Below are 13998 nucleotides of genomic sequence, written 5' to 3'. Positions count from 1 at the left end.
AATTTAATTAATTCCTAAATAGCTGTACATTTTACAAAGTCAAACCTTGTCAAACCAATCTTGCTCATTTAGCATTATTATTACAGTTTCGTGAATTATAAATTAATTGATTTAAACTTCATTATTATTATTATTATTATTATTATTATTATAACTATGTTATTTATTATTATTAATTATTTATTATTTATATGTTGAGATGAGATGAATCGTTTACTCATGTGATTCAGATTGGCGATTCAAATTGTGGTTGCTATAGCAACGCGTGTTATGATTTGACTCCATATATAAACACCGAGACTCGCCGCTATCTGTTGATTGAGGAGAGGCGAATTTCTGAGGCATTTGCTGAGGATTACTGTGCTGATACTGCGATTCTTCAAGGAGACCAGAGAATTTCTGACAGAAGACTTTTATTTTACAAGGAGATCGACGCTCAGAGCTGAAATTATTCCTTTTCACACGTTTTGTTGCTCTTTTGTTGTGTTTATTTTGATTTTGATCTTGTTTTTATCGTTTTTATTGACATTTTTATTGATATTTGATCTTTGTTCTTGTTTTCAGGTTTGCTGGAGTTTGGAGGAGTTTGTCAGATGGGTGAAAACCGCAGTGAGTGTTTTAGTTTTTATTTGTTTATGATCAATCATGATATGATGTTGTGTAATATTTGGGGAAATGTGATGTAAATAAACTGGTACAAATGAACCCATTTCAACACAACTGTTCCCCGATATAAGTGATCAGATGTCTTTTATTCTCTGTAGATGCAGCTACTAAAGTTAATTGTTGATTAATTCTTATAATCTTATAATAAACGTGATATGTTGTTGTTGTTGTTGTTGTCGTTGTCTCAGGCCGCTCCAGATCCAGGAGTTCTGCTTTCATCCAGGCAGCTGTTCAGGACGTCAGGACACATGATGGTGATGGTGAAACCCAGACCGTGAGCCAAGAGCTTGATGGACCTCTGCCTTCCCTGTTGGCCAAATCTGTGTCCACAGATCAGGGTAACAGGAAGAGGAAGCGGCAGAGCGGCAGCCAGCAAACACCAGAAGATGAACGTCCGTCCACCTCATCTAGAAGAGCTCTCAAACGCTCTCGCAGAGGTCAGAATGGCTTATTGAAGAAGTGATGATGATGTTTCAGTAATGCTCTTTTGCAGTTTTCTCTACTGCTGCATGTTTTCTTTGAACACACATTTCTACTGCTCCTCTGTGTTGCAGACGCGTATGCAAAGGGCCCACTGCTGGGAGACGGTGGATTTGGCTCTGTGTTCGCTGGGATGCGCAGGTCCGATGGACTGCCAGTAAGTCGTTTTCTCCGCTCTTCATTCAAACAGCCTTTAGAAATCCTGATCTCAGTAAATGTGATGTGTGAGGATCAGGCAGGTGTGATTTATTATGCTTTATCTGTCTACAGGTCGCCATCAAGTATGTGTCTAAAGAGCGGACACAGAGGAGACTGAGAGTTGTGAGTTCAGTGTGAACGTGTTGTTGTGTTTGATGTTTCATTGGGTTCTGAATCCAATCGTTTGTCCTGCAGGAAGGTCAGGGTCGGCTGCCGCTGGAGGTGGCACTGATGACCCGCGTCAATTCAGCTCCTGCCTGCCCCAACGTCCTGCAGCTGCTTGACTGGTTTGACCGTCCCAGACGCTACATCCTGATCCTGGAGCGTCCGGATCCCTGCCAAGACCTCCAGAGCTTCTGTGAGGAGAACGGCTGTCTGGATGAGCGTCTGGCCAAGAAAGTGCTGGTGCAGCTGATCGCGGCTCTGAAACACTGCGAGAGCCGCGGAGTCCTGCACCGGGACGTCAAGCCAGAGAACCTGCTGATCTCCACAGAGTCCCAGGACATCAAGCTGCTGGACTTCGGCTGTGGAGATCTGCTCAAGCGCTCGGCCTACAAATACTTCGCAGGTGGGTTTGTGTTGCAGAAGGAAACACTCTGTGGATGTTTGTGAGCTTTTGATGATCCACCAAAGGGAATTTGTGTGTGCTGGAGTGTTTTGAACGGGTGTTTGTGTCTCCTTGTGTCTCTCAGGAACTATTCAATACGCTCCACCTGAGTGGTTCTGCAGACAGCGCTACCATGCGGGTCCAGCTACGGTGTGGTCAGTAGGAGTGACCCTCTTCAACATCCTGTGCAACCGTTTCCCCTTCGGAGGTGCACTGAGGGTCACGTCCAGAAGCAAACTGACCTTCCCCATAACTCTGTCAACAGGTAAGAGACTCACTGAGAGATCAGCAGAAGTGTGTTGCTCTGTGTTTCTGAACACGGTGTTGTGTGTATCAGAGTGCCGTCAGCTGATTGGCTGGTGTCTCAGTCCAGCGGCGGCTGATCGGCCCAGTTTGGACGATATTGAGCGCCATCCCTGGTTACAGTGAACAGGTGGCCAGTGACTTGACACTTATCTGAGTGACGCACTCATGGCTTTGATTGTGTTGTTAGGGTCAGTCTGGATTAATGATCTTAATGATTTGTGTAGGGTGAGCAGGAGTCACACAGGAAGTGCAGAGAACTGCTTCCTGATCACCTGCAGAATGAGGAGTGGGCATAAACTAATGGCCGACTCACCCAGGGCCGGGGCCCCTTTACCTGCACTAAGCCACGGCTTTAGATGACTTTAATGTTAAAAGGGATTTTAATAATAAATGTATTATTTAGACAAATAATCCAGGTGTAGTGTCTTCCTAGAGTGACTGGAGAGAGCTCAAATAAAGGGAGAGTTCACACAGAAATCCAGATTTACTCACTGTTTACTCAAGCTCAAGCGGTTTCAAATCTTTAAGAGTTTCTTGTTTTCTGTTTTGCACAAAATAAAATGTTTTGAAGAAGCTGAAAACCTGTAACCGTTGACTTTCATAGTAGCAAAAACAAACAAGTCAATGGGTACAGCTTTTCAGCTTTCTTCAAAATATCTTCTTTTGTATTGAACAGAATAAAGAAACTCAAACAGGTTTGGAGCAAGTGAAAGGGAGTTAATGATACAGAATTGTTATTTTGGGGTGAACTATCCATTTAAGTCCTCTTAATGGAGGTTTTCATAATGGTTTTAAAATGAAGATTGCAGCTCTACTGACTGAGGCTAAAGGTGTGATGAAATATTGTTTAGGTTGTTATTCCATTAAATGATCTTATAGATCTATAATATATAAGTTTTGGTGGAGTTGTTGTGGTAATTTGCCCACAGTAGCAGTAAAACCTCTGAAATGGTGTACACATCTGATGATCTAAGACCTAGTTTTTTGTTTTTTTAATATTAGGAATGTTCAGAGCTCTGTTAGATGTACATTTGCATTCTACATTTCTGTTGTTGTAGCAGGGAGATGTTTGTTTTGTGGCATGAAAAGAGTTTAAGAACTTCAGTTTTAGCTGGGAGTACTACTGCATATGCACTCATGTGATTGGCTTAAATTATATTAAACTGAGAGACCCAGAAACAACACTGAGTCCTTTCTGAGACTGCAAGTCAAATATTTGGAAAAAACATTTAACCTTTCTTAAATGTATTTACATTTTTAATCATTAAAAACTTACAATATTAGAATCAATGAAAATAGGATGCAGATGCCAGAACATTGTCATTAACACTCTTTTGAATCATATTTCTACTAAAGAACAATGACTTTAGTTTACTCTACTTTACATTCTGCTGGTTCTGACATTAGAATAAATACTGAAGTCTGAACTCTGAGCTCTTTTATTCCTCTGCCTTTGTTGCTGTGTGGAAGGCATGTCTAATGAAGCATAACACACTTCATCACCAGCCTGAAACAGAATATATTTCATTAAAATAATAAACAAATAAATATATTATATTATATTGATGTAATTTGTGTTGCTGCTAAACTATTGCGAATGATATATATTAAAATTATTCTCAAAATGTGCTCATACCTCAACATGTCTGTTCTCAGCCCCAGAACCTACAGAAACTTAACAAAAGATAAGAATAATTTACATTTTATAATTTGAGATATCCATTTTTTACGAATAGCTGATGACCTGTAGTTTTCTTCTGACAGAGGCAGTAGACGCAGATGGAGAAGAGGAGAACACACACCGAACACACACTGAACAGCAGATTCCAGCAGAAAACACACTCTGATGCAGGTGATGTGGAGGTGCTGTTAAACCGTTCAGCACAAGGAGACTCTTGCTCTAAAATGAACAACAGGCCATTATTAAAGTGAATATATATTTAGTTATTATATTCATTTTATTTTATCTTTACTGATTACACACAATAATGAAAAATATGAGTTTAACACTGATGAATTTGCTAAAAGTGGTTGGAAAATCAGAAGTTAAAGATTCTAATATTAAATACACTATAAATCATCGTTTTACAAAATATAATGAATTTGCTGTTAATTTAATTTAAAGTATTATTAGAAACTAAGATACACTTTAAAAACTAATTATAAACACTTATTTTACTAATATACTTTATTAAATATACAATTTTTCTGTATTTGAAGTTGGACTATGGCTGCAGGATTGTGTTGCTTAATTATTTGCAGGACTTTGCATTAATTATCGATAAAATTCATTCAAATTATATTAAAATAATAAAAGTTTAGGTAAACATGTAAACTTATCATTAAAGCACAGCTATATTATGAAGAGATAAACTATAATTGACACTAATATTAGCTGTAATCCATAATCATCAAAATGAACTGAAATAAACACTTGAAATAAATTATTCTGAGTGTAATGAATGATTAAATAATTCCCCAGCACGGTTTAATTGAGAAAATATCTTTTGCAACACATTTTTAAACATAATATGTTAAATAAATAATCTCTAATAACTCATGACACAATATTTTAATAGTTATTTTACAAGACACTAGTATTCAGCTTAAAGTGCAGTTTAAAGGCTCACTGGGTTAATTAGGTTAACTAAAGTTAGTTTAATTTAGGCAAATCATAGGACAACAGTGCTTGGTTCTGTAGCCAAAAAAAAAAAAAAAAAAAAAAAAATCTTACAGGGCTAATAATAATGTGCTTAATTTTTTGTTTGTTTTTATCAAAAACTGTTTTCACTTCAGCCAAACTGAAAAATAAACTTCACTGATCTGATAAGATCTCTTAGATCATTGTCACAAAGCACAGATTTTCCATTAGGCTTTCTTTAGTCTTGTGTATTGATTAATGTGCGCGAGGGCAACTATTGGTTTAATGAGGGAGTTTTCTGAGAGATGAAGAGCTGTAAAGTGAGTGTTCAATTACAAAAAGAAATGATTATACAAACTCAGTGTTTCCTTTTATTAACATTAACAAAACCGTATTACTTTAAAAGAAATATAATTATCAAAGCATGTCTTAGAGCGAATAAGCCCAACAGGTTTTTTATGTAATCGCCTTTTATCTTAATTTATATATAAAATAAATGTTTAATTAGTAATCACTACTGATGGGTTAGATTTTCAATATTCAATATTGTTCAGTAATTATTCAGCAGTAATTAAACATCTCTGTAGCATTTCCTCCTGCAGATGTGGTTCAGTCAGTTCAGCACTGCAGGGAGCTGTCCATTGTGCTGAATTTACTCCACACTAAACTCTCTTCACACATTAAATTCATTATAAGTGTCTGATCAGTGAACAGGATACTGTCATTTCTCAACAACTAAAGAAGGTCTAATGTAGAAATTAAAAGATAATAGGAAATACAAACAGATGGATTTGCTTTATGAAAGGAAATTTTGTTGAATGATTATTACAATTTGGTTTAAATGTTGAATGTTGCACTCGTATATGTTGCATTGCTCTGCTCTTCTTTAAATAAATCAAACCTCAGTTGTGTGCTGTTTACACTGTCTCTGATTCATGGTACGTATTTTAATAAATCAGACTTTTGCATCTTCAGTTTCTCATCAATTCCAAGTCATGAAAATAATAAAAGCAACATTTACAGCTGCAGCGTGCACTAAATATTTTCTTACTTTTCTTATTTCTGTTTTTGTCTAACCACAGTTTATCTCATGCATTGATGTGTGTATTGAGCATGCAAGATCACCAGCTTGACCACAAACAGTTTTAGGACATTCAGTCTGTTGCATGCCTGAATAAAAACACTTGTGGTTTGTGTTCTCGCCTAGCTTTTCACAGCAACTGCAACATCACTGCACCAGGAGCGTCAGTAAAGACCAAGAAGAAGAAGAAGAAACACAGCACTGAGCCTGAAAGCTGATGTACTGAAGGCTGCAAGCAGAATCATTTATGACCCAGAGATAATTTAATATAAAAAATGTATATCAATATAAGAAATGAACCATATTATTAATCATATTATTCATTTCATAAAGAGTTTTTAACTACATTGAAAAAATAGAAACCTGTTTACCTTTAATATGTTTACTTTAATTAACTTTGATATATTTTTACTACTGTAAACTGGTGTATAAAATCAGGCCGCTTCAATGCACACTTTGCACCCTTAACAGAAGTTCAGAAGCTCAAATCACATCAAATCATCAAACGTAATGACAAACGAGAGATGTTTTTCTGAATAAAATACAATCTTTTTTTTTGTTTTAATATAAATGAACAAGGCTAGATAGGTTAGGAAAATTCTAGCAAACGTACAAGCTAATTGTCATTACAGACCTTGTGATAGTAATTTAGCTTATTGAAAGCTGTATATTAGTAATGAAAACAGCTATCTAGATTCATACAAACAGAAATAATGTATTTATAAACTTGCACCTTTCTGCTGTGGACGCCATCTTGTGGTCAGACGCGGGAACTCATTCGGCAGGTGAACTTTTGTGCTTTCTAGCCGTTGAGTGAACACAAAGTCCCTTAAAAAGCCTTCACATACATCCAAAAAAACGAAAACATTAATAAAACGTAATAATATTAAATCTGAAAACAAGAGCAAATGAAAAGTACATAAATATGACTTAACCATGTAGCCTACCAGATGATGATACAAACGGCCATGTGATCTGAAATCGTGCGTAGACCATAGACTGTAAAATATAGGCATAGACATAGAAATGGTGAACGATTTAATTTACTTTCTATTATTTACAATAATAAACTTTTTTTTTTAACTTATATTCCTAATATCTACGTGAGCAGTTAGCACTGTACGTGTAATTAACCAGCATGCACTTACATTGCTTGGGCCACTAATAGAAAATATATGAGTTAATTTTATTATTTTAATTTAATTAATTCCTAAATAGCTGTACATTTTACAAAGTCAAACCTTGTCAAACCAATCTTGCTCATTTAGCATTATTATTACAGTTTCGTGAATTATAAATTAATTGATTTAAACTTCATTATTATTATTATTATTATTATTATTATTATAACTATGTTATTTATTATTATTAATTATTTATTATTTATATGTTGAGATGAGATGAATCGTTTACTCATGTGATTCAGATTGGCGATTCAAATTGTGGTTGCTATAGCAACGCGTGTTATGATTTGACTCCATATATAAACACCGAGACTCGCCGCTATCTGTTGATTGAGGAGAGGCGAATTTCTGAGGCATTTGCTGAGGATTACTGTGCTGATACTGCGATTCTTCAAGGAGACCAGAGAATTTCTGACAGAAGACTTTTATTTTACAAGGAGATCGACGCTCAGAGCTGAAATTATTCCTTTTCACACGTTTTGTTGCTCTTTTGTTGTGTTTATTTTGATTTTGATCTTGTTTTTATCGTTTTTATTGACATTTTTATTGATATTTGATCTTTGTTCTTGTTTTCAGGTTTGCTGGAGTTTGGAGGAGTTTGTCAGATGGGTGAAAACCGCAGTGAGTGTTTTAGTTTTTATTTGTTTATGATCAATCATGATATGATGTTGTGTAATATTTGGGGAAATGTGATGTAAATAAACTGGTACAAATGAACCCATTTCAACACAACTGTTCCCCGATATAAGTGATCAGATGTCTTTTATTCTCTGTAGATGCAGCTACTAAAGTTAATTGTTGATTAATTCTTATAATCTTATAATAAACGTGATATGTTGTTGTTGTTGTTGTTGTCGTTGTCTCAGGCCGCTCCAGATCCAGGAGTTCTGCTTTCATCCAGGCAGCTGTTCAGGACGTCAGGACACATGATGGTGATGGTGAAACCCAGACCGTGAGCCAAGAGCTTGATGGACCTCTGCCTTCCCTGTTGGCCAAATCTGTGTCCACAGATCAGGGTAACAGGAAGAGGAAGCGGCAGAGCGGCAGCCAGCAAACACCAGAAGATGAACGTCCGTCCACCTCATCTAGAAGAGCTCTCAAACGCTCTCGCAGAGGTCAGAATGGCTTATTGAAGAAGTGATGATGATGTTTCAGTAATGCTCTTTTGCAGTTTTCTCTACTGCTGCATGTTTTCTTTGAACACACATTTCTACTGCTCCTCTGTGTTGCAGACGCGTATGCAAAGGGCCCACTGCTGGGAGACGGTGGATTTGGCTCTGTGTTCGCTGGGATGCGCAGGTCCGATGGACTGCCAGTAAGTCGTTTTCTCCGCTCTTCATTCAAACAGCCTTTAGAAATCCTGATCTCAGTAAATGTGATGTGTGAGGATCAGGCAGGTGTGATTTATTATGCTTTATCTGTCTACAGGTCGCCATCAAGTATGTGTCTAAAGAGCGGACACAGAGGAGACTGAGAGTTGTGAGTTCAGTGTGAACCTGTTGTTGTGTTTGATGTTTCATTGGGTTCTGAATCCAATCGTTTGTCCTGCAGGAAGGTCAGGGTCGGCTGCCGCTGGAGGTGGCACTGATGACCCGCGTCAATTCAGCTCCTGCCTGCCCCAACGTCCTGCAGCTGCTTGACTGGTTTGACCGTCCCAGACGCTACATCCTGATCCTGGAGCGTCCGGATCCCTGCCAAGACCTCCAGAGCTTCTGTGAGGAGAACGGCTGTCTGGATGAGCGTCTGGCCAAGAAAGTGCTGGTGCAGCTGATCGCGGCTCTGAAACACTGCGAGAGCCGCGGAGTCCTGCACCGGGACGTCAAGCCAGAGAACCTGCTGATCTCCACAGAGTCCCAGGACATCAAGCTGCTGGACTTCGGCTGTGGAGATCTGCTCAAGCGCTCGGCCTACAAATACTTCGCAGGTGGGTTTGTGTTGCAGAAGGAAACACTCTGTGGATGTTTGTGAGCTTTTGATGATCCACCAAAGGGAATTTGTGTGTGCTGGAGTGTTTTGAACGGGTGTTTGTGTCTCCTTGTGTCTCTCAGGAACTATTCAATACGCTCCACCTGAGTGGTTCTGCAGACAGCGCTACCATGCGGGTCCAGCTACGGTGTGGTCAGTAGGAGTGACCCTCTTCAACATCCTGTGCAACCGTTTCCCCTTCGGAGGTGCACTGAGGGTCACGTCCAGAAGCAAACTGACCTTCCCCATAACTCTGTCAACAGGTAAGAGACTCACTGAGAGATCAGCAGAAGTGTGTTGCTCTGTGTTTCTGAACACGGTGTTGTGTGTATCAGAGTGCCGTCAGCTGATTGGCTGGTGTCTCAGTCCAGCGGCGGCTGATCGGCCCAGTTTGGACGATATTGAGCGCCATCCCTGGTTACAGTGAACAGGTGGCCAGTGACTTGACACTTATCTGAGTGACGCACTCATGGCTTTGATTGTGTTGTTAGGGTCAGTCTGGATTAATGATCTTAATGATTTGTGTAGGGTGAGCAGGAGTCACACAGGAAGTGCAGAGAACTGCTTCCTGATCACCTGCAGAATGAGGAGTGGGCATAAACTAATGGCCGACTCACCCAGGGCCGGGGCCCCTTTACCTGCACTAAGCCACGGCTTTAGATGACTTTAATGTTAAAAGGGATTTTAATAATAAATGTATTATTTAGACAAATAATCCAGGTGTAGTGTCTTCCTAGAGTGACTGGAGAGAGCTCAAATAAAGGGAGAGTTCACACAGAAATCCAGATTTACTCACTGTTTACTCAAGCTCAAGCGGTTTCAAATCTTTAAGAGTTTCTTGTTTTCTGTTTTGCACAAAATAAAATGTTTTGAAGAAGCTGAAAACCTGTAACCGTTGACTTTCATAGTAGCAAAAACAAACAAGTCAATGGGTACAGCTTTTCAGCTTTCTTCAAAATATCTTCTTTTGTATTGAACAGAATAAAGAAACTCAAACAGGTTTGGAGCAAGTGAAAGGGAGTTAATGATACAGAATTGTTATTTTGGGGTGAACTATCCATTTAAGTCCTCTTAATGGAGGTTTTCATAATGGTTTTAAAATGAAGATTGCAGCTCTACTGACTGAGGCTAAAGGTGTGATGAAATATTGTTTAGGTTGTTATTCCATTAAATGATCTTATAGATCTATAATATATAAGTTTTGGTGGAGTTGTTGTGGTAATTTGCCCACAGTAGCAGTAAAACCTCTGAAATGGTGTACACATCTGATGATCTAAGACCTAGTTTTTTGTTTTTTTAATATTAGGAATGTTCAGAGCTCTGTTAGATGTACATTTGCATTCTACATGTCTGTTGTTGTAGCAGGGAGATGTTTGTTTTGTGGCATGAAAAGAGTTTAAGAACTTCAGTTTTAGCTGGGAGTACTACTGCATATGCACTCATGTGATTGGCTTAAATTATATTAAACTGAGAGACCCAGAAACAACACTGAGTCCTTTCTGAGACTGCAAGTCAAATATTTGGAAAAAACATTTAACCTTTCTTAAATGTATTTACATTTTTAATCATTAAAAACTTACAATATTAGAATCAATGAAAATAGGATGCAGATGCCAGAACATTGTCATTAACACTCTTTTGAATCATATTTCTACTAAAGAACAATGACTTTAGTTTACTCTACTTTACATTCTGCTGGTTCTGACATTAGAATAAATACTGAAGTCTGAACTCTGAGCTCTTTTATTCCTCTGCCTTTGTTGCTGTGTGGAAGGCATGTCTAATGAAGCATAACACACTTCATCACCAGCCTGAAACAGAATATATTTCATTAAAATAATAAACAAATAAATATATTATATTATATTGATGTAATTTGTGTTGCTGCTAAACTATTGCGAATGATATATATTAAAATTATTCTCAAAATGTGCTCATACCTCAACATGTCTGTTCTCAGCCCCAGAACCTACAGAAACTTAACAAAAGATAAGAATAATTTACATTTTATAATTTGAGATATCCATTTTTTACGAATAGCTGATGACCTGTAGTTTTCTTCTGACAGAGGCAGTAGACGCAGATGGAGAAGAGGAGAACACACACCGAACACACACTGAACAGCAGATTCCAGCAGAAAACACACTCTGATGCAGGTGATGTGGAGGTGCTGTTAAACCGTTCAGCACAAGGAGACTCTTGCTCTAAAATGAACAACAGGCCATTATTAAAGTGAATATATATTTAGTTATTATATTCATTTTATTTTATCTTTACTGATTACACACAATAATGAAAAATATGAGTTTAACACTGATGAATTTGCTAAAAGTGGTTGGAAAATCAGAAGTTAAAGATTCTAATATTAAATACACTATAAATCATCGTTTTACAAAATATAATGAATTTGCTGTTAATTTAATTTAAAGTATTATTAGAAACTAAGATACACTTTAAAAACTAATTATAAACACTTATTTTACTAATATACTTTATTAAATATACAATTTTTCTGTATTTGAAGTTGGACTATGGCTGCAGGATTGTGTTGCTTAATTATTTGCAGGACTTTGCATTAATTATCGATAAAATTCATTCAAATAATATTAAAATAATAAAACTTTAGGTAAACATGTAAACTTATCATTAAAGCACAGCTATATTATGAAGAGATAAACTATAATTGACACTAATATTAGCTGTAATCCATAATCATCAAAATGAACTGAAATAAACACTTGAAATAAATTATTCTGAGTGTAATGAATTAAATAATTCCCCAGCACGGTTTAATTGAGAAAATATCTTTTGCAACACATTTTTAAACATAATATGTTAAATAAATAATCTCTAATAACTCATGACACAATATTTTAATAGTTATTTTACAAGACACTAGTATTCAGCTTAAAGTGCAGTTTAAAGGCTCACTGGGTTAATTAGGTTAACTAAAGTTAGTTTAATTTAGGCAAATCATAGGACAACAGTGCTTGGTTCTGTAGCCAAAAAAAAAAAAAAAAAAAATCTTACAGGGCTAATAATAATGTGCTTATTTTTTTGTTTGTTTTTATCAAAAACTGTTTTCACTTCAGCCAAACTGAAAAATAAACTTCACTGATCTGATAAGATCTCTTAGATCATTGTCACAAAGCACAGATTTTCCATTAGGCTTTCTTTAGTCTTGTGTATTGATTAATGTGCGCGAGGGCAACTATTGGTTTAATGAGGGAGTTTTCTGAGAGATGAAGAGCTGTAAAGTGAGTGTTCAATTACAAAAAGAAATGATTATACAAACTCAGTGTTTCCTTTTATTAACATTAACAAAACCGTATTACTTTAAAAGAAATATAATTATCAAAGCATGTCTTAGAGCGAATAAGCCCAACAGGTTTTTTATGTAATCGCCTTTTATCTTAATTTATATATAAAATAAATGTTTAATTAGTAATCACTACTGATGGGTTAGATTTTCAATATTCAATATTGTTCAGTAATTATTCAGCAGTAATTAAACATCTCTGTAGCATTTCCTCCTGCAGATGTGGTTCAGTCAGTTCAGCACTGCAGGGAGCTGTCCATTGTGCTGAATTTACTCCACACTAAACTCTCTTCACACATTAAATTCATTATAAGTGTCTGATCAGTGAACAGGATACTGTCATTTCTCAACAACTAAAGAAGGTCTAATGTAGAAATTAAAAGATAATAGGAAATACAAACAGATGGATTTGCTTTATGAAAGGAAATTTTGTTGAATGATTATTACAATTTGGTTTAAATGTTGAATGTTGCACTCGTATATGTTGCATTGCTCTGCTCTTCTTTAAATAAATCAAACCTCAGTTGTGTGCTGTTTACACTGTCTCTGATTCATGGTACGTATTTTAATAAATCAGACTTTTGCATCTTCAGTTTCTCATCAATTCCAAGTCATGAAAATAATAAAAGCAACATTTACAGCTGCAGCGTGCACTAAATATTTTCTTACTTTTCTTATTTCTGTTTTTGTCTAACCACAGTTTATCTCATGCATTGATGTGTGTATTGAGCATGCAAGATCACCAGCTTGACCACAAACAGTTTTAGGACATTCAGTCTGTTGCATGCCTGAATAAAAACACTTGTGGTTTGTGTTCTCGCCTAGCTTTTCACAGCAACTGCAACATCACTGCACCAGGAGCGTCAGTAAAGACCAAGAAGAAGAAGAAGAAACACAGCACTGAGCCTGAAAGCTGATGTACTGAAGGCTGCAAGCAGAATCATTTATGACCCAGAGATAATTTAATATAAAAAATGTATATCAATATAAGAAATGAACCATATTATTAATCATATTATTCATTTCATAAAGAGTTTTTAACTACATTGAAAAAATAGAAACCTGTTTACCTTTAATATGTTTACTTTAATTAACTTTGATATATTTTTACTACTGTAAACTGGTGTATAAAATCAGGCCGCTTCAATGCACACTTTGCACCCTTAACAGAAGTTCAGAAGCTCAAATCACATCAAATCATCAAACGTAATGACAAACGAGAGATGTTTTTCTGAATAAAATACAATCTTTTTTTTTGTTTTAATATAAATGAACAAGGCTAGATAGGTTAGGAAAATTCTAGCAAACGTACAAGCTAATTGTCATTACAGACCTTGTGATAGTAATTTAGCTTATTGAAAGCTGTATATTAGTAATGAAAACAGCTATCTAGATTCATACAAACAGAAATAATGTATTTATAAACTTGCACCTTTCTGCTGTGGACGCCATCTTGTGGTCAGACGCGGGAACTCATTCGGCAGGTGAACTTTTGTGCTTTCTAGCCGTTGAGTGAACACAAAGTCCCTTAAAAAGCCTTCACATACATCC

The 13998-nt window shown here is 36.5% G+C and overlaps 2 protein-coding genes across 8 annotated transcripts in view; both read left to right on the top strand.

The window, feature by feature from the left end:
* LOC110438566 (serine/threonine-protein kinase pim-3-like) overlaps positions 1-5872 on the top strand; it is a 6933-nt gene extending 1061 nt beyond the window's left edge. The window contains exons 1-8 of one of the 2 annotated variants that reach the window (XM_087290883.1): positions 190-609; positions 855-1103; positions 1221-1303; positions 1417-1467; positions 1540-1912; positions 2037-2216; positions 2289-2384; positions 2482-2668. In XM_087290883.1, the coding sequence (XP_087147009.1) occupies positions 594-609; positions 855-1103; positions 1221-1303; positions 1417-1467; positions 1540-1912; positions 2037-2216; positions 2289-2380 (1044 nt within the window). In that variant the 5' untranslated portion in view covers positions 190-593 and the 3' untranslated portion in view covers positions 2381-2384; positions 2482-2668. Of the gene's footprint in view, positions 1-189; positions 610-854; positions 1104-1220; positions 1304-1416; positions 1468-1539; positions 1913-2036; positions 2217-2288; positions 2385-2481; positions 2669-4021 lie in introns of those variants that run through there. The other variant, XM_087290884.1, reaches the window with a different exon arrangement.
* LOC110438567 (serine/threonine-protein kinase pim-3-like) lies at positions 4022-13998 on the top strand. 6 transcript variants are annotated; one of them, XM_087290878.1, is made up of 9 exons: positions 4022-4109; positions 6106-6198; positions 7740-7784; positions 8030-8278; positions 8396-8478; positions 8592-8642; positions 8715-9087; positions 9212-9391; positions 11197-13039. In XM_087290878.1, exons 3-9 carry the CDS (start codon positions 7769-7771, stop codon positions 11277-11279), a joined length of 1035 nt encoding a protein of 344 aa, XP_087147004.1. In that variant the 5' UTR covers positions 4022-4109; positions 6106-6198; positions 7740-7768; the 3' UTR covers positions 11280-13039. The 6 variants fall into 6 exon arrangements, 5 of the variants coding, with proteins under 5 accessions (XP_087147004.1, XP_087147003.1, XP_087147002.1 ...); XM_087290877.1 differs by lacking the exon at positions 4022-4109 and having other exon boundaries at positions 6106-6256; XM_087290876.1 differs by lacking the exon at positions 4022-4109 and having other exon boundaries at positions 6106-6764.

This window comes from Danio rerio, chromosome 17 (assembly GCF_052040795.2).
Source record: "Danio rerio strain M-AB ecotype USA chromosome 17, GRCz13ab, whole genome shotgun sequence".
NCBI lineage: Eukaryota > Metazoa > Chordata > Actinopteri > Cypriniformes > Danionidae > Danio > Danio rerio.
Note: the sequence above shows the minus strand (reverse complement) of the source record. Positions and strands in the feature narration are given on the sequence as shown.